The sequence below is a fragment of the Plectropomus leopardus genome, chromosome 19 (assembly GCF_026936395.1).
Source record: "Plectropomus leopardus strain MGB_pleo_1.0 chromosome 19, ASM2693639v1, whole genome shotgun sequence".
NCBI classification, from domain to species: Eukaryota; Metazoa; Chordata; class Actinopteri; order Perciformes; family Serranidae; genus Plectropomus; species Plectropomus leopardus.
In genome coordinates, this window is record NC_142194.1 from 16,648,473 (window position 1) to 16,667,580 (window position 19,108).

The following is a 19,108-nucleotide window of genomic DNA, read 5'->3' on the forward strand; positions in this document are numbered from 1 at the left end:
AGAGACAAAGACAACAGCTGTGGTGTTATTAAAGGCTTAATCAGAATTTAGACAGAAGCAGCTATTCTGGTTCTACGTGAAATAAATATGTAATGAGTCATGAAGCACATTTACAAAGTTACACAATGTATCTTTGTGTCACTCACAGGTGATATTGAGATGGAAATCCAGCTCTCGGTCGCTGCCATTGTGTGACACTCTGCAGCCAAAGGTCACATTCTGGTCCCCTTGGGACGGGAAGAGGGTCAGGTTGCCCACAGCCATGTAGTACCCACTTGAGGTCTGTTCACCTTCAACGAGGTAGGGAGGTTGAATAACTTGTCCATCTCTGGTCCAGGAGAAAAAGACAGGAGGAGGGTAGAAACCGTCTGCATGGCATTTAAGATGGCTCTCTGTTTCTAACACCATCCACTGCTGAGGGATTAAGAGAGTGGGGGGAGCTAAAAAGAGAGAAAATAGGGGGTAAAAAATCATTTTAGGTTCAAATGTGCACTAAATGTGCAAATCTAAAAACTGAAAAAAGGACGTACAGAGGATGCTAAATGTAACGCTGCTGAAGTGCAGTGTTGTGGAGTTGTAGCTGATTGTGCATTCATACAACCCCTGCAGGTCCAGACCAGCTCTGAGGACGGTCAGTGAAAAGTCCCCGTTGACAAAATCACTAGTGTCCCAAGTGAAACCTTCCTTTATATGCGCCACTGCTTCTCTGAATGAGGCGATGTTAGAGCCGTTTCTTATCCAGCTGACTTCGATGAGAGACTTGTCTATATCATCCTCCAATGCGGAATGAGGGAATGTTGCGTTGCAGGGGAGGGTTGCATTTGTGTTTGGGCTGGCTTGTATTTCACTTGGAGACACTGTAAGAAGAAAAGGAAAGTTTAAATGGGAGAGAAGATGAATAGCTTCTGCTTAGCAAGGCTCATTGATGCTGTTTTACTGCAACACATGAGCGGAGGTCTTTCAGTTTACTGACTAAATTGCCTTTTGAAATGTGCCTTTAATATTTAGATTTAAATGCTGATTTTTAAATGCAGTTTTAGCCACAAGAAACATGACTACCATTGCTCTAGGGCAGTTTTTATCTGATTGCTTGGGAAGTGTCTTCCAAACTACTGGATATTTTTGCAAAACTCTGCACACTAACCACCCAACAAAACCTTACACCAAACCAGGAAAACACTACACGTGTTGCAAAAGCAAACAATCCTTGAAACTCTTTTAGAAATTGTGCTTTTGCATCAATACAATACATACAAACCACTTCTTGAATAAACACATGAAGCACCAACTACACACTGATGAAACACAGTTGTGGCTTTTGCTTTCTCTGTGTGCAGGACATAGCAACTTGCAATGCAATTGCCATATATGTTGTAAACACACATTAACACAGGTAACCAAATATACAAAGGATGAATGTGTATTCCCAACAAAATAAAGTATCAATACAGTTAAGAAGGTAAAGTTATTTTTTCTCAAGTTGTTCTAACACTGTTCCAACACTTTTTAAACAAATATCACGCTACAGGGCCGCTATTTTTTCTTCCCTTCGTTACGCCTTCTTTACATTTTTACACAACAATGGCATAACATGGCACAATAACGATCATTTACATCCTTGTTATATGCAATGTCTGCTGCTGTAATGGTGCTTCAAGAATTACTGCTAGTGTTTAAGATTTAGAAAAAAACTAAATAAACTCAATACTCTGGTTTTATTGTTGTGCTGTCACCAGTGGCTTTGATTTTGACAGCTAATGTTAGCTAATACTGGCGAACTTATAGATAGATATGGATGGCATTACTGAGTCCGTTAGCTGACTTTATGACATGTTTAAACAGATAACAAACAAACATTTCACTGATTTTTATCACAAAAGTAAAACAAGACGTAGGACACATGGTGCCAATTTGTATTGTAATTTGGAAAGGAGTTCGCCATTTACTGTCAGCCTTACATTTTTAAGCCAATCTCTTCCTGCCATTGGAAGAATACAGGGAAAAACAATACAACTGCATCAACAATATATAGTCTCAGCCTGAGCAAATAGTACTTGTCCAGTTTGTTTCTTTAGCATGTCAAAAAATTTGAAGGAACAGTGATAAGGGATTTTCTGTCAGGGGTTTGAGTTTCATAAAAATTTCCGCTTCACATTCTGCCTTTTCATCTCAAACCATAAATCAGTAAACTCAGTATACCTCCTTGAATCAGAGTAAATATGAAGCCTTTCAGTCCGGTCCACCCAGTCAGCTTAATTAGTAACTAGTACAATAAATACTTATCGGCAGTTAAAGTCAGAGCCAAGCAATGGAAAGCTTTCTTTAGTGTGAAGTGTTTATGTGGCACCTCTTGTTAAGTGTGATAGATGGGCAGATCATAGCAGATTGACAGGAGAGAAAAGACTGTGTTAAGAAAAAGACATGACAAATGCTTTACTTTGGTGTCTATTTTAGGCAAAAAAAAGTATTAGAAATAGTCTAAACCAGGAACACTTCTATTGCTTTGGCCCAGGGTCACTTTCAAAAAAAGACAGGAGGTCACTTTATAAAATACCAATAATATTCATCAGTATAAATATAACACATTTGTTTGTTTGTCTTTTGATTTTTCAATGTCTGCCGTCCTTACTCATCTTAGACAGGAGACAAATCCAGTTGCAGCAGCCCAGCACAGGCAAGGTGTATGGCAGGGCGTTTCTAGGATTTTAGGACAATTGGGACTTAGCCCTGACCTCTGTCAGGGGGTCCAGAGGATCCTACCGTGGCACTTTTTAAACAAACATGATTTGGATGTTTTTTAATGCACTCTGGCCCCTTATTTTATTTTCATTCAAAGAATGTAAAAAAAATCCCAGTGCAAGTCAATCTGTTTACACTATAAATTAAATAATGGTCAACAGGCCACCGGGAACCCAATTCTGGGCCAAATTTAGTCCACAGGCTGTAAGTTGAGTATCACTGGTCTGAACCACTTACACCAACAAACTGATCCGCAAATGACGCAAAATTCACTCCTTGGTTTCAAAAGTTAGATTAATTGAAGTTATTTGAATCAGAACAACTGAGTCTAAACCATTTCTATTTGGAAAATAACAAACATCTGATGATTAGAATGTAATTTTCACTGCTTGTAACTTGTGAGGTCCAGCGATATGATATTTTCATGACGCTCAAGTCATAATACAATATAAATGTGATTTTAAACTTGTTGTGATTTGCTAAAAAAAAATATTGTGATGTACTGCGATTAATTTAAACTGCTAATTATGTCCCCAAAGGGAAATTTTGTCAAGATTTGTATTATAAGATAAAGTTTGCAGTGTTTCGTCTCAACTCCATCATTTTTATTGCTGCCAAATGTATCGCGTAGACTGAAAAAGCACTTGATGTATTATTCTAGTAAGCTACCAAAAGTTTAATTTGTCTTTGTGATATTAATAATTTATATAAATAAAAAAAATCTATCCTTGGCGTCAGTGGATTGACACAATAATGCCACACAAAAACATGGCGACACTATGCTGTTTCAATTTTTCCCCAATCCCTACTTGTATCCATGGAAACCATGGTAAAGTGTACAGAGAAGTACTCAGTACATATAAATTATTAGACTGTTGGGCTGGTTCACATGAATATAATCGTCTATCACTGTATATGACATTTTTACATTGTAATTTCATGTGTCATGTGTCATTATATGCATTGTAATATGGTATTCAAAAGATGTTTTGTGAAATAAACAGATTCAAATATCTGAAAAATCATAGTAGGTTATTGTAAGAGTCCTGTAAATCCAATATTGACTCAGTCTTTTGCACTTTATGTATTGTCATATTGCCCAAACACTGTATACATAGTGCTCTGATATGTGCACTAGTCCTTGCATACACTGTGATGTTTACCATGAATCAACATAAAATAAAGGTCAAGCACATGCTGACATGTCTGAATATGACCAACATCTTTACTTTTACACTTATTTCAACTTCAACCCAAGTAAACCTCAACACAAATCTACACAAACTAATGACTGCACTGAGACTATAAAACTTAAAAACATCTCTGTCACACGCCTTCAAATTCAGAGTCCAACTGAGACAGCTCAGTGTCAATATTTCCAGTTTCACCTGGTTAGCTCAAGCAAACCTGGTCAATAGTTGAAGAAACAACACTGCAGTCTTTGCAACCGGCCTATGAGTGCAGTGACACAATACTCACCATGCTTTATGAGAGTCAGGAAGACGACACAGACGAGGACTTTACACCGCATGGCAAGGCTTGTCTTCAGACCAAGTTCTTATCATCTGGCCCTTTTTCGGTCTTTTATAGAGCTGTGAGGTGACAGGGGGCGGGTTTGTCCTGCCAGATGGGAAATAAGAAATATTGTCCCAGGGCCTCTGTAAAAGGAGGCCCTTGATATGTGTATGTCCTCTTAAACAAGCAAGCTCTAGCAGGGAGAAGGAGGGAGATGTGCAGGGACACACAAGTGGGCAAATAGGTCACTTAAAATTCAGACGGGCCTCTGGCCAAGATTTTGGGGCTACTTTACATTGGTGCAGTGTTGCCACGAACAAACGGAGAGGGTGATCCCACTGAGCTTATGTGGGCAAACACTCAGGCGAGACTAAAACTCCTTTCTATCTGGGGAAAAGTTAGTGTGGTGTTGAATTTGGAGCAAAAGAGGAAAAAACAGGAGAATGGTTCTTTTTTTCTCCGTCTTTGCAGTCAGCTCCTGCTATGATCGCCGCCTCTGATTGAGGTTAATTTTTAGCCAGAACAAGTGCTTGATGTTCGAGGGAAAAGGTGTTGTCTGTTTAATCCCTCTCTGAATATTCATTAACTTTATTTGCTGTTTAAATTGTTTGACTTTGCTCTTTAATTGGTCTTAACACACATCAGTTCCTATTTGTTGATCACACAGGTGTCTGTATTCCTTTCTCTTGTTCCCGCTCTGCTTTGCGTTGCTTTAGGCAGAAACAAAAGTGAGACTTTAAAGTGACTGAAAGAGGTGATTAATGTGTTCCCTTTGCCTGTTTGTGTTCGGTACTTTGTGCTCTTTCTGATTAGTCATGTTTTCTCTTCTTTCTTTTTCTGACACCCTCATTTCTTTCATCAGGTTGAAAGATTGAGTGCACCTCAGGAAGGTTGGAGAAGAGGAGGGACATAAGGGGTTGACGGAGGACACACCGGCTAATGGGAGGAATAAAATTACTCAACTATTAAGCAGATTTGTTTTCGTGATTGGCATGCTTTAAAGGTCCCATATTGTAAAAAGTCAGATTTCCATTTCTTTTTAAAAACAGTGAAAGTATCAAAATGTTAAATTAACAGAGAAATGCACACAGTCTGAATTCAGAAACTGTGCCTTATAAAAAGCCAGCAAGGCTTCTGTGACTTTGTGATGTCACAAAAAACAATAGACCGAATCACTGTCACATCGTGCTAACAAAAAAAAAAGTCACTTCCATTGTTTTGAAATGTGGATATAAGGAAATTTGGCAAATGTGTTTACTTCTGTTGTCATTTTCAGTCGTGAGAGTCGTGACTGTAACATAAAAACACATTGGTCCAACCTGACAATGCTGTTGTGCTTATTTTATGAACTGAGTTGCTTTGCTAACATCTTTGATGAACCAAATCGACCAGCATGCAAGCTAAGCAATGTACTGCTAAGAAAAAAATCAATATCAGTTTAACATTTACAGTTCTACATTTGAGTATGTGCTCTGCTTTACCTTAAACAATAGTTGACTGAGGCAGTGGTAGACCAGTGACTCTGCTGTTTGGTAGAGTAAAATGTTTTTCTCAGTGGCTTCTGGTGTTTTTAACTTTAGGGTTTTCTTTTGGCATGGTAAAGTGGTAAAAAATATAATAATAATAAATAAAAATAAATAAAAAAAATATTCTAAATGCAGACTGACTTTTAAATCAACATGTACAATCGTGTTATTTTATTCTGTTTGTCTTTGTCTTGACGTCAAAAAACATGTAGCTGTCGGATATCGTGCCTGAGAGTCAGAAATATGATAAAATGTATATGATTTGAATACTGTGAGATTAGATAAGCATGTCATTTACATTTAGCAATGTATACATTGTGAAGGTGAATTAGGCCACAGTGTTACATACACTTTAAATGGGAGTTTCACTGTAGCTTGTAGTTTTAATTTTATTTTTGAAAAACAGGCATTTATTCATTTCAATGACATTATTAATTGGCATTATAAATATCCTATAATTAACCTTTTTTAGTGTAAAATGTGTGTAAACTCATCTTACTGACAGTGTTGGGGAAATTTAAAAGCATAGCTTTGTGAGCTACCAATTACTTCACAGTGGAAGGAGTTGAACAGCAGCAAAGCTACCCCAGAAAAAAAAAAATACTACAAAAAAATCACATGCCAGCAAAAAGTGTCATATATAAACAAAACTGGTTTAGCAAGGTCAGAGCAAGGGGGCCACTACTTCTTGCCACTCCCATCTTTAAACTTCGTTTCGATTACAACTACCCACCTGTAAAGTTTTGTGACTCTATCTTGCAGTTGCAATATTATTATGCTGGCAAAATCTGTGCACAGACAGGCTGTCAGACATACTGTATAAACACCGGGCAAAATACTCAAAAGGTCATCTGTGTTTGTTCCTGCTACAATAGATGTTGCAGGCAACACATCTCGATACAGTGACACTAATAGACTCGTGAGATAAAACAATGCTAGCCTTGCTTTCACTGCTGGTAATCAAACGTGACAAAGACAGAGGCTAAGTCAAAAGGACTCTCTGCGCTTACTGACGACAAGAAGTTAGTGACGGTACACGATGGCAGCCTGGACTGCGTGGATTCTCCTGATGTGCTCCTTCCTCTCTGAGCAAGGTGAGCTTTTACACGGAGCTACCAGTTTATTCTCTACTTCAAAACCAAGAAATCCTCCCTTTAACAGTTTATGTTTAGGTTTTGTTAAGCTTGTACTTTTGATCCAACTTCAATGTCAGTTTTAAGAATGGGCTGGTTTATTTGATGTTAAAAGTTAAATTAAATCCCCTCTTCATATGATGCAAATATAAACTTGTAAAGACAGGACTTCCTGAGTACTGAATGCTTTATTTTAGCTATTAATTTATGATTTTATATGAACTAAAACACTTTTAATATGTAATATAAGAACAGGGAGATTATAAGATGATTTACATGAAAAAGAGTCATTACAGCATTAAAGAACATGGCATTTTTAACACAAGTCAGTCCTTGTGAAAAGTGATAACTTCATCATGACTCAGCTAAAACTGAGGTCAAAAACAACATGAAAACAAAATAATCAACACGTATCTATGCATTACTATGTATAACCGACTGGAAGATCATTGTCTACTTATTCTGGTTTTATCCAGTTATGTTTAACTATTGGCTGAAAGCACATAGATGGTTTTCTTTGGTATTCAGGGAAGACATCAAACCAGGTTAGCTATTGTTCATCTTTAACTATTCTAAGAAGAGAAGAAGTTTCTATATAACTACAAACATAAAAACTGTTGATAGAAACTATTACATATGCAATGTTTCATTATTTATTTATTTATTATTTGAAAAGACATTTTGGGGAAATGTTATTGACTGAATTATTAACCACCTCCAGATATCTGTACTGATTCATGTTCATTAATTTGCAAAATGATTTACTTCAAATTAAAAATTTTTATAATTAGCTGATGAGTTCTAGGCCAAAAACACGTTTTGTGAAGTCACATTGACCTTAACCTTTGACAACCAAATTTTAATCAGCCCATTCTTAAGTCTAGTCTGCTAGGTTTGAGGAAACTCCCTAAAGGTCTTTAAGATATTGTGTTGATAGTAAGGAAATAAACACAATGTTTTTTTTTTAAAGATTTAAAAAAAATAAAACCCCACTAGTTACCCTGGGATTGCGTCTTACCTACAGTCAACACAAGACATTGGCAAGAAGAGCATGAGAAATTGGGACAACAACATTATTTAGTTGGCACTGTGGCCATTAGGATACAATAGTGAGCTCTGGTTTTGTCATTACATCACCAAAAGTCCCACTGAGCTCTGCCATCTGTGGCAGAGGCCATCATGAGATTAACTTCAAAATGTGCCACTGTCTACGAAACATGTACGGAGACTTGTGATAAAGACGCATAATATTCATCTGTGTCAGCACAAAATACTGTAGTTGTACTGTGGGAGGAGTGTAGGATGGCATAATGCTTTGGTAGTGTCCACAGTGTTGACTGTCAAAACATTCGTCACGTATCAAAGGAAAACCTACTTGTTTGTCCAGTGGACTTGAGTTTTAAGGAGCCATAGCGACATAACTGAAAAAAAAAAAAGCTACAACTGACAACATTACACACCTAAATGGCAGATGAATGTGGCTGAAATTAATCACACGATGTAAAACTGTACTGTGACAATTAGAAATTTCCAGTAACAGTTTGCAGGGAACTGTTCTGAGTTTTCTCATGAAAGATGTGTCTTTATCTGTCAAATTTGGTCTGAAAATATAGGAAATTTGCACAGTGATGTGTAATAACATACATACCTTCCATATCAAAGCACATCTATATTTTACTTGAATGGCAGAGATCCAATAAAGCCCTACACTGAGTAAATCAATATGACACACTTTAGAAAGAGCTGAAGAATAAGCTGGAACTTCATTGCCACCCTGTGTCTGTACTACTAACACCTCTATCAATAGAAAGACTTGTTGAGCATAACAACATAGAGGCTACAGATGTGATTCATTTTTATTAATCTCGCCTTCCTACAGGGTCAATGGCTGAGGGTAAGTACAGGCACATTTCATATTTTCTCAGGATGAACTATGAAAACAGCTTGAAATGAAAAACATTGTCTGTCAGACTGCGGAGTGGCACCTCTGAACACCAGGACTGTGGCTGGTGAGAACGCCACAGCTGGGTCATGGCCCTGGCAGGTCAGCGTGCACTTAAATCCCAAAGGGGCTCAAATCTGCGGGGGGACCCTCATCAGTGACCAATGGGTGCTCACAGCAGCCCACTGCATTAAAACGTAAGAAACACTCATAGCATTGTGCATCTGTTGCGTTTAGAAAAGTCTGTACCAGATGACAAACCCTATGATTCAGAAGAAATGACTCTTCAGAAGTAATTGGTAATTATGGTTTGCATAAGCATGACAAGAGTCTAACTTTACCCTCTTTTCCCTATATAAAGTTTTAATTTGACTGAAAAGCACATAAAGAACATGCAAATGTACGGTGGTCGATAGGGGTAATTGTGCTGCAAACAGAAAAAGCACAAGCAAATTAAGAAAACATCTCCATCAATCTGAAGACACGTGCGAAGCATTTGAAGAACGCCCTGCAAATACCACACCACAAAGTTAATGTTTCCAAAGGCCCCTTAATAGTGATGCACACAGGTGACGTACATTACTGGTCATTTAATGCGGTCTATGGTTATTGGAATCGGCTACCAGTCAGTGGTGTCTGAAAATGAGCTAAAATGTGTTTTCTGCATTCAAGCCACCCTCCACTCCAAAAAATATGATCTGACTTCCTGCTGCCTTGTTTAGTGGTTTATGTATATGATAGGCATTATGGTAAGAGCATGTAAATAAAAGCTCCATTCTCACATTCATTCAACAATTGAGTTTGTAAGTCTGTCATATATAAATGATTACATTTAATTTGCTTGTGTTTTTTCTATTTGCAACACGGTTGCCCTTGTCAACCACCGTAAACTGAGGACAGGTAAATCTTACACAAAATAACGGTAGAAGCACTTTATGTTGGCAAGTGGTTTAGTGCTGTTTGGTGTCTAAATATTTTGACTAAGGATTAATTTCAGTGCCAGATTTAACCAAGAGAGCATCTGTGCTGTCTTGCAATGTAATGAGTATGGCTACATAATACTATGTAAGGTAACAAGTGTAAATTCCCAATACCCAAGACCACATAGGTGCATAAATCCATGAGTTCATGCAAACATCCTCACAAACACTTGTAACTTTTAAATGACTCATCCATGGCTATGGACTAATTAATTATGAAAGGGGACATGAAAAAATAGTGCATGTGCATGTCTATGTGTGTTTTTCTTTTTTTTAAAATTGATAATGTTATGTGAATCTGTAAAGAATTGATACATGTAGATGAGTCTACATGATTTTCATAAGAGCTGTCTTAACTAGGAGTGTTATTGAATTATTCTTTCATCCAGAAACTTTCCCAGTGTATGGAGTCTCTACTTTGGACGAGAGACTCAATCCGGCCCTAATGTTAATGAGGTGAGCCGCACCGTGTCCCAGATCATCATCCATCCTGACCACAACAGTGAGCCATTCAACAATGACATCGCCTTGATGAAGCTCAGTAGCCCTGTCAATTTCACAGACTACATCAGACCTATTTGCCTGGCGAGTAACTCCAGCCAGTTTCACGCCCTCACCCTCTGCTGGGCCACTGGTTGGGGCAGACGAGGAAGGTATGGTGAGTAATGGGATGGTGACCACGGCTACCGTGCAAAACATTACATAGACACAAAGTGATGGCTTAAACCAATGCACTTTCGAGCCACAGCCCCCGCTAATAACCCAAGATAGTAAACACAGTACCTGCAAAACATCAACATGTGAACTTTGTCAATATGAACATGTTAGCATATTGACATTAGAATTTAGCTTCTGGCATGGCTGTGCCTAGTAAACCTTACTGAGTCATGAGCACGGCTGTGGAGTCTAGTTTTCCTTTCTTGACAGTGATAAAGTGCATTGTCATAAATTAATGTTCATGGCTCAGGAGATATTACTTCGTCAGAGGAGAAGCTGACTCTTGTTCGGCTTGCCTCAGAACATAATGCCTTCTGTTCGGAGGTGTAGATAAAACATCATCACTGACACCAAAACAAAAAACTGTGCAAAAGAAAGAAAACAATCAGTGTATCTTCTGATTTTGGTTCTCTCTCTCCCACAGAACCCTTAGAAGCCTTTGACTCACTGCAGGAGGTTCAGATTCCTATCATTGGAAAAAAACTGTGCAGTTGCTCTTATCGCCCACTAAAGATCACCGATGAAATGATCTGTGCAGGGCAACACAACAATGGAGTCTGTCAGGTTAGAATAATAATTAATTGTTATGACATTTAAGGGAGCTGCACTGATTACTTTTGTTTGTTTTTTTTATCTCTTCTTTGACACTCCCAAAATAACTTGTATATACTCACACTGCTTGCCCATCCCTCTTTACTAATTTCATTCCCATTATGTAATCTTTTATATTTCTACTTAAAAATGTTATTGTCTGTAAGAATAAACTAGGCTAGGTAAGGTAAGGGTACTTCAGTCTTATTGTGTGCATGTTACCAGCAGTATTACTGAACCGTTTGTGTTTCGTCTCTCCTTTGTCAGGGTGACTCTGGTGGACCTTTACAATGCAAACAAGGCACAAAGTGGATCCAGGCTGGCATAACCAGTTTTGGAATAACTTGTGCCGTACCTGATTTCCCTGAAGTCTATGCCCGTGTGTCAAAATTCCAGACTTGGATCATGGAACAAGTGGAGGGGGCGAAAGTTCAGTTTGTGCCATTCACCTCAAACGGCAACGACCCGGATAACAGCTTTATGTGTCGCAGGTCAGTTTCTGGAAATACAACAGCAGCTCCAAGTATGACAACTACAGCAGCTCCAAGTATGACAACTACAGCAGCTCCAAGTATGACAACTACAGCAGCTCCAAGTATGACAACTACAGCAGCTCCAAGTATGACAACTACAACAGCTCCAAAAACAACTTCCGCAGCATCAACTGTTGCAACTGAGCTTACATTCATTGTCATCTTAGTGACAGTGTTGCTGCAGCAAATAGCAGCTCCATAGGAGTTCTGGTTATTGTTGTTTTTCTTTTAAAGTCTTGGTAAAGCAAAGATAAATGTGTAAGGAGTTTGTCACTCTCATTCCACTTTTGAAATCTTCAACAATAAATTTAATCTTTTCGTTGGTATCCAGTAAGAAAATAAATTTTATGCTGATAACATATTTATTATTTTGGGCTTTGTGGATAGAGTTAATTAATGCATGCCTGACATATCTAGTCTATTCAAAAGCTAAACGAGATCAACATACGATGGGATCACTCACTCACACAGAGAGATACACATCTTAAAACAAATGTGGGCCAGGGCCGTACTGTGGAGGTGAGGGGCCACTGCCCCTTCCCAACTCCTTACTCACACACTTCAAGCCCCGTTGCTCGAAACCACACCCATCTTTGAAGTTTGGCTTCATTTTATTCACAACTACATACCTGCATACCTAGTTTTGTGACTGCTTCTTAGTTCAGTTCCAATACAATTACAAAATCTGTCCACCAACTGTCAGACACACCCTATAAACAAGTGGCTAAAGCTAAAGGTATTTCGTGTTAACTGATATGACAATAGATATCGCCACAAACACATTTCTGTACAGTGACACACACAGGCATGCCGTATGAAGATAATGTCAGCTCTGCTGTTGCAGCTGGTTGTTGATATTGACTCAGACAAAAGGTTAAATCAGAAGGACTCTGACTCTCCTACTGAAAACAAGAAGTTAGTAACAGTACGTGATGGCAGCCTGGACTGTGTGGATTCTCCTGATGTGCTCCGTCTTCTCTGGGCAAGGTGAGCTTTTACACAGACCTACCAGCTTATTCTGTTTTTAAAAACCAAGAAATCCTCTCTTTCAAAGCTTATGTTTAGTTTTTGTTAACACTGTAGAGAACTCCTGATCCAACTTCATGGCCAGTTTTAAGGATGTGCTGGTTTATATTACGCTAAAATGTTCTGTTTTCAATTTATTGAAAGTCTGTTGCATGTTAGAAAGCCATTAATTGATGATTTTACATGACTTAAAACACTTTAAATGTGTAATATTAGAACATGAAGACTGATTTAATTGAAGATTTACATCAAAAAAAGTCATCACAGCAGTAAAGAATGCAGCATTTTTAACACAAGTCACTCCTTTAAGGACATTTTAAAAACAAAATGAACCTTTTTGGGACTTTTCATTTACTTACTTGCCACCCACCTTGGGGCATCTGTACTAATCGACACTCATTAATCTGCAAAATGTTTTACTTCAAAATAGAATTGGGAATTTTGTGATAATAAGCTGATAAATTCTTGGTCTGGCAAAGTCACGATAACCGTTGACGTATGACTACCAAAATCTAATCAGTTAATTGTTGAATCCAAGTTGACTTTTGTGCCACATTGTTCTTGAGAGGCTTTCACGAGAATGGGATGGACAGACAACCCATAAAACAAAAATGCCTCTTCAGCTGACTCGTCTATCAAGAGTTTTTCTTTAAAAAAAAAAAAAACAACAGCGCCGAATGCAAAAAATAATCATTCAAAAAAAAATTGGAATAGTGCACTTTCCTCATTTTTCCTAATTAAAAAAATAGCAAAAAAAAAACTCTGCCATTTATGACAGAGGCCATTATGAGATTAACTTCACAAAGATAAATGCCAAATGTGACACATCTCAGAAGGGGCAGAAGAATAAGCTGGAACTCTAGTGCCACACTGTGTCTGGACTACTAACACCTCTATCAATAGAAAGACTAGTTGAGTATCACAACACTGAAGCATACAGATGTAATTAGTTTTTGCAAATGTCTCGTTCCTACAGGGTCAACGGCTCAGGGTAAGCGCAGTCATATTTCATACATTCTCGGGATGAACTGTGAACACAGCTTGAAATAAAAACATCAGCCTCATTTCTCTGCACTGACTCACAGTTGTAGCTGCCCTGTCAGACTGCGGAGTGGCACCTCTGAACACCAGGATTGTGGGTGGTGAGAACGCTACAGCTGGGTCATGGCCCTGGCAGGTCAGCGTGCACTTCAATCCTGACGGGGTTCATATCTGCGGGGGGACCCTCATCAGTGACCAGTGGGTGCTCACAGCAGCTCACTGCATTATAACGTAAGAGACACTTATAGTACCTGCATCTGTTGTGTTTACAAAACACAGATGAGAAACCTGATGATTAAGAGGTAAGTGACTCTTCAGAGGTATCTAACGAACAATTGGTAACCATGGATTGCATCAACAATACAGGAAATGCTCATAAAGAACGCACACATATGTAACTTATCTGATGAAGGAGGGAGAAGAGCCAGATCTTTACCTGGACAGTGTAAATAAAATGGTTCAGTGGTGTGACCATAACACTCTATTTCTCAACACACTCAATCACTCTAACAGAAGAGGTCATCTTTGGAGCCACACAAGACACCTATATTACTCCTGTCATAATACAAAATCAACTCATAAAGCAAACAACATCATCCAAATACCTGGGGGTACACATAGACAGTGCATTGTCCTGGAGTACCAACTCCTGGGAGGCACTTTAGAGGTCCCTGATGCAAGAAAAATCAGTAAAAAAATCACTCTTTTGCTCTCCACTCTATTACTCTGCTTAATCAAATGGGGAACACAAGGAGATGACCATCCACAATCTCAAATATGCCATTTTATTTTTTCTCCACACCCATTTGACAATGATGAGAAATGTACTTGTGACCTCCTTTGGGGTTTGGACTGCCAGGTTAAGAAACACTGGCTTAGACAACTAAAATAATAACTAGATGAGCCTTAGTTATCCTTACTTGAATACAAGTTTGATGCAAATCTGTCCAGAGACACTCTCGGTACAGAACATAGACATGGACACAAATATAACAAGAACTTAATGTTACATTGAAATCGCTCAGCGTCACACAGAATCATGTATAATCAAACCACCAGGATAGAGGAATCATATATTTTTTTCATGTTTAATTCATTTTCTATAGAAAGCCTTTATTTATTTAACCAGGAACTCAACTAGCGAATGGACCCTCTACTTTGGAAGAGAGACTCAGTCTGGCCCTAATATTCGTGAGGTGAACCGCAATGTGTCCGAGATCATCATCCACCCTGACTTCTTTAACACGCTCTTTAACAATGACATCGCCCTGATGAAGCTCAGCAGCCCTGTCAATTTCACCGACTACATCAGACCCATCTGCCTGGCGAGTAACTCCAGCCAGTTTCACGCCTTCACCCTCTGCTGGGCCACTGGTTGGGGCAGACGAGGAAGGGATGGTGAGTAATGGGATGCTGTGACTGTAATTATGTAATGCTTTTCTAGTCTAAATTACCACTCAAAGTGCTTTACAATACAGGCATCATTCACACACACATTACCATACTGGTGACCATGGCTACCATGCAAAACATAACATAGACACAAATTGATGGCTCAAACCAATGCACTTTCGAGCCACAGCTGCCGCTGATAACCCAAGATAGTAAAGACAGTACCTGCAAAACATCATCATGTGAGCTTTGCCAATCTGATGATGTTAGCATACTGACATTAGCATTTAGCTTCTGGCATGGCTGTGGCACAGAAGCTATTACAACGTCAGAAGACTCACTCACTCGTGCACCGGTCAAGCATGGTCAAACATGGATGCTGCACACACAGCTTCCCCCTTGCATCAAAGAAGATCAATGCAATGAGCACAGTGTCAAAGTGGTTACCCAAAATTAGCCACCAAATTCAGTATCTGACCAAATGTCTCTGCTTCTGTTCCTGAGATAAGGTGCTGAATAATGGCCCAAGAGGTGTTTTTGCAAAACATTATGACGTCACAGTGAAATTCACCTTTGAATTTTTGGATATAAAATGTCATTGCTTCATCATTTTAACATTACTAGACATTTTTGTGAAAATTTTTCATAGTTAGTATAGTTTCATAGTGTATGGCCAAATTTTGTTTTTGAGGTCACAGTGACCTTGACCTATAACCTTTGACCACTACAATCTATTTGGTTCATTTATGAGTCTAATTGGAGGTCTGTGCTAAAGTTGAAGAAATTACTTCAAGGCTTTCCTGAGATATTGCGTTCTCGGCAATGGATGCAGTGACCTTGACCTTTGATCTTAAATCTGTTCAGTTCATTTGCGAGTCCAAGTGATTTTTGTGCTAATTTTGAAGAAATTTCCTTAAGGGCGCTCCTCAAATGTTGCTTTCATGAGAATAGCATGGACATACGCACGGACAGACAATACGTACAATGCAAAAACACAATGCTGAGGCCACAGCTACTGCTGGCACAGGCTTAGAAACACACACACACACACACACACACACACACACACACACACACACACACACACACACACACACACACACACACACACACGCACGCACACACACACAAAACAAACATCTCAATAAAACTGTGTGAAAGAAAGATAACAAATAGTGTGTCTTCTGATTTTGGTTCTCTCTCTCCCACAGAACCTTCTGTAGCCTTTGACTCACTGCAGGAGGTTCAGATTCCTATCATTGGAGAAAACCTTTGCAATTGCGCCTTCCAACCATTCGTAAACATCACTGATGAAATGATCTGTGCAGGGCGAGAGGGCAAAGGAGTGTGTCAGGTAATAATAATAATGTATTGCTGTAACTTTTAAAAGAGCTATACTTCGTAGTTTTGGCTGGTTTTAATTCCATGACACTCTCACAAGAAACTACTCTACTTATTGTACATCTCTCTTTACCAATTTCATCCCCATAATGTAATCTTTTATATTTTTGCTATAAAATTTTATTGTCTGTCAGAATAAACTAGGCTATGTAAGGCCATGTCATTCTTATTCAGTGCATGCTACCAGCAGTATTGATGAACTGTTTGTGTTTCGTCTCTCCTTTTTCAGGGGGACTCTGGTGGACCTTTGCAATGCAAACAAGGCACACAATGGGTCCAGGCTGGCATTACCAGTTTTGGAGAACCTTGCGCCTTGGGTAATGTCCCTGATGTCTATGCCAGAGTGTCTGAATTCCAGACTTGGATCATGGATCATGTGGCGGGGGCGAAGGTTGGCTTTGTGACATTCAGCTCCAGTGGCAGTGACCCAGACGACGACTTTGTGTGTCCCACCCGAGTCCCTGAAAGTCCAAACACAACAGCTCCAATTATGACTTCCACGGCAGCTCCACAGACAACTTTTGCACAGACAACTTCTGCAGCAACAACTGTTGCACCTGAGCTTACGTTTGTGGTCATCTCAGTGACAATTTTCCTGCAGCAAATGGCAGCTCCATAGCAGTTTATGCTAACATTTTCTAAATTTCTTCTTCCATAAGGTTATGTTTGTCTTAAATAATTCACTGTAGTTTTGGAGCATGGTATGGTCTCTGTTTAAACATATTTAGCATTACACAGCAGATTGTGGTGGTGGTGGGCAAGGTTTTGTATGTAAAGATGCTGCTGAATACAATGCTCACAAAAAAGGTCACAAACAAACTGAAGGCTTTGGAAGAAACTTTGGGGGTCTTGCTGCATTCAAACAGAGTTGTGTTTACTATGTTAATGAGAAGAGTTAATATGATCGACCTCCTCGAGGTATTCATAAATTCGTAAGTGTAAATTTTCTGAGAGCTCCAACTGTACACACAACTTCACATCATTCACACAAGCTCATAAGTTCTGTTTGAACGCATCTGTATCACATTATATGATGTCAATTGAATTAAATTTACCTGAAATTGAAAAAAACATACTTTGAGCAGATTGATTCAATTGAATAAATAAGTATTTTGGAGTGGCACAGTGGCGTCATGGCTAGCACTGTTGGGGGCCCTTCTGTATGGAGTTTGCATGTTCTCCCCGTGTCTACATGGGTTGATTGGTGACTCTAAATTGCCCTTAGGTGTGACTGTGAGCATATGGTTGTCTGTCTATATGTGTCAGCCCTGCGATAGTCTGGCAACCTATCCAGGGTGTACCCCGCCTTTCGCCCGCTGACAGCTGGGATTGGCTCCAGCCCTGCCGCAACCCTCACAAGGACAAGCAGTTACAGAAAATGACTGACTGACTGAAATAAGTATTTTTTAAAAAAATTAACTTTCTTTTAATGAATAAATGCAATTTATGGAGCTGCTAGATTGTTGCTCCACCGCCTCATTAATACAGGTATGTGCCACCTTTAGCATGCAGCAAATAGTGGAGAGCCAATTGTTGTTTGTTTTGCTTTTTTTCTGCTGTGAAAACATTAATTTTGAAAGAATATTAGAAACATATGGATCTCGAAAATGATTAAATCTCCTTTTTTCCAATAAAATTTGACTTTTGGACTGGAGTTACTGGAACAGTTTCGATCACACAAGTCAGTCACAATCTCACGCAGCCATGACAGGAATCTAATTCTGCAAACCGTATACTACTGATATTATTACGTATTAAAAACTCCAGCACTGAAAGTGATCTGAATTTCAGTTGGTATCCATGTAAATTCATCCAACTGGTGAGTCAAACAACAGGACTTTACTTGTTGAAGTCTGATCTATAACTATCAAGACATCTAAATGGAGGAGTGAAAAAATCTTAAGCTTCTTGCATTTAAGCAGGAATGAAACAATTTTGTTGTTTTTGTTTCGATCAACTTAATTGTTGGAAAATTCCACTTCATGCATCCTTCTCTCATTCGTCACTTTTCGCCACTCATGTTTATTGCAGAAACTCAAACAGGGGAATTCTTTTTTCTAACTCGAACAACAAGAAATTCTGCAATAGCATCTTGATGACTAAGAGACAGGAAAGAGCAAAACGATGAATCACATCAGCATAAGGGAATGGTTTAGCATTAAACTTTGATTAATCAAACCTATATAGCAACAGTGTTGGAATAAGTGAACGATTTATAAATAAATAAATATAAAAAAGTAAGCGCTTAACACAAAGTGTCTCATAAACTTGTTGCAGCACAGGTAGGCAGAAATGCATATCGTACCTTTAACCGCCTGTTGTTGGCTGCTATTTTTTACCATCTAAGGCAGCTGTAGAATGTTAAATCAACAAGAAAAAAATACTGTAATATCTAAACATTGTTATTCTCAACTTTACCTTTCAAAATTCCTTTAAATTGCTGTTGTTGACCATTGTTGCATATTCTTGAGAAAATGACCCCATGCCAATTGCCCACGAGTGGGTTTACCCGAGAAGGCCACACATGAGTTCTGCTTTGGCTACCTAGGTACCAAGTGGGAATGGGCCCAAA

General features: G+C 38.8%; 3 protein-coding genes across 6 annotated transcripts in view; 2 read left to right on the forward strand and 1 right to left on the reverse strand.

Annotated features, from left to right (window-relative positions):
* LOC121958818 (uncharacterized) overlaps positions 1-19,108 on the reverse strand; it is a 37,750-nt gene that overhangs the window by 11,077 nt on the left and 7,565 nt on the right. For 2 of the 3 annotated variants that reach the window (XM_088070396.1, XM_088070397.1), the window contains exons 2-4: positions 4,219-4,359; positions 531-857; positions 147-440 (exon numbers count right to left, since the gene is read on the reverse strand). In XM_088070396.1, coding sequence (XP_087926522.1) covers positions 147-440; positions 531-857; positions 4,219-4,270 — 673 coding nt within the window. In that variant the 5' untranslated portion in view covers positions 4,271-4,359. The remainder of the gene's footprint in view (positions 1-146; positions 441-530; positions 858-4,218; positions 4,360-19,108) is intronic. The other variant, XM_088070395.1, reaches the window with a different exon arrangement.
* Positions 6,715-11,887, forward strand: LOC121958821 (chymotrypsin-like protease CTRL-1). Its single transcript, XM_042507959.2, has 6 exons — positions 6,715-6,874; positions 8,793-8,807; positions 8,884-9,052; positions 10,225-10,493; positions 10,977-11,116; positions 11,411-11,887. Exons 1-6 carry the CDS (start codon positions 6,820-6,822, stop codon positions 11,876-11,878), a joined length of 1,116 nt encoding a protein of 371 aa, XP_042363893.2. The 5' UTR covers positions 6,715-6,819; the 3' UTR covers positions 11,879-11,887.
* On the forward strand, positions 12,527-18,044 carry LOC148186333 (chymotrypsin-like protease CTRL-1). 2 transcript variants are annotated; one of them, XM_088070398.1, is made up of 6 exons: positions 12,538-12,663; positions 13,679-13,693; positions 13,788-13,974; positions 14,873-15,141; positions 16,347-16,489; positions 16,766-18,044. In XM_088070398.1, the coding sequence occupies exons 1-6, from the start codon at positions 12,609-12,611 to the stop codon at positions 17,153-17,155; spliced, it is 1,059 nt and encodes a 352-aa protein (XP_087926524.1). In that variant the 5' UTR covers positions 12,538-12,608; the 3' UTR covers positions 17,156-18,044. The 2 variants fall into 2 exon arrangements, with proteins under 2 accessions (XP_087926525.1, XP_087926524.1); XM_088070399.1 differs by lacking the exon at positions 13,679-13,693 and having other exon boundaries at positions 12,527-12,663.

What these genes read in the sequence shown, in the direction of transcription:
- LOC121958821 (XM_042507959.2), top strand. Translation starts at nt 6,820, where the DNA reads ATGGCAGCCTGGACTGCGTGGATTCTCCTGATGTGCTCCTTCCTCTCT. An exon ending in GCAGCCCACTGCATTAAAAC is followed by an intron (nt 9,053 to 10,224) that starts GTAAGAAACACT and finishes TCTTTCATCCAG; the next exon opens with AAACTTTCCCAGTGTATGGA. An exon ending in ACAACAATGGAGTCTGTCAG is followed by an intron (nt 11,117 to 11,410) that starts GTTAGAATAATA and finishes CTCCTTTGTCAG; the next exon opens with GGTGACTCTGGTGGACCTTT.
- LOC148186333 (XM_088070398.1), top strand. Translation starts at nt 12,609, where the DNA reads ATGGCAGCCTGGACTGTGTGGATTCTCCTGATGTGCTCCGTCTTCTCT. An exon ending in GGGCAGACGAGGAAGGGATG is followed by an intron (nt 15,142 to 16,346) that starts GTGAGTAATGGG and finishes TCTCTCCCACAG; the next exon opens with AACCTTCTGTAGCCTTTGAC. An exon ending in AGGGCAAAGGAGTGTGTCAG is followed by an intron (nt 16,490 to 16,765) that starts GTAATAATAATA and finishes CTCCTTTTTCAG; the next exon opens with GGGGACTCTGGTGGACCTTT.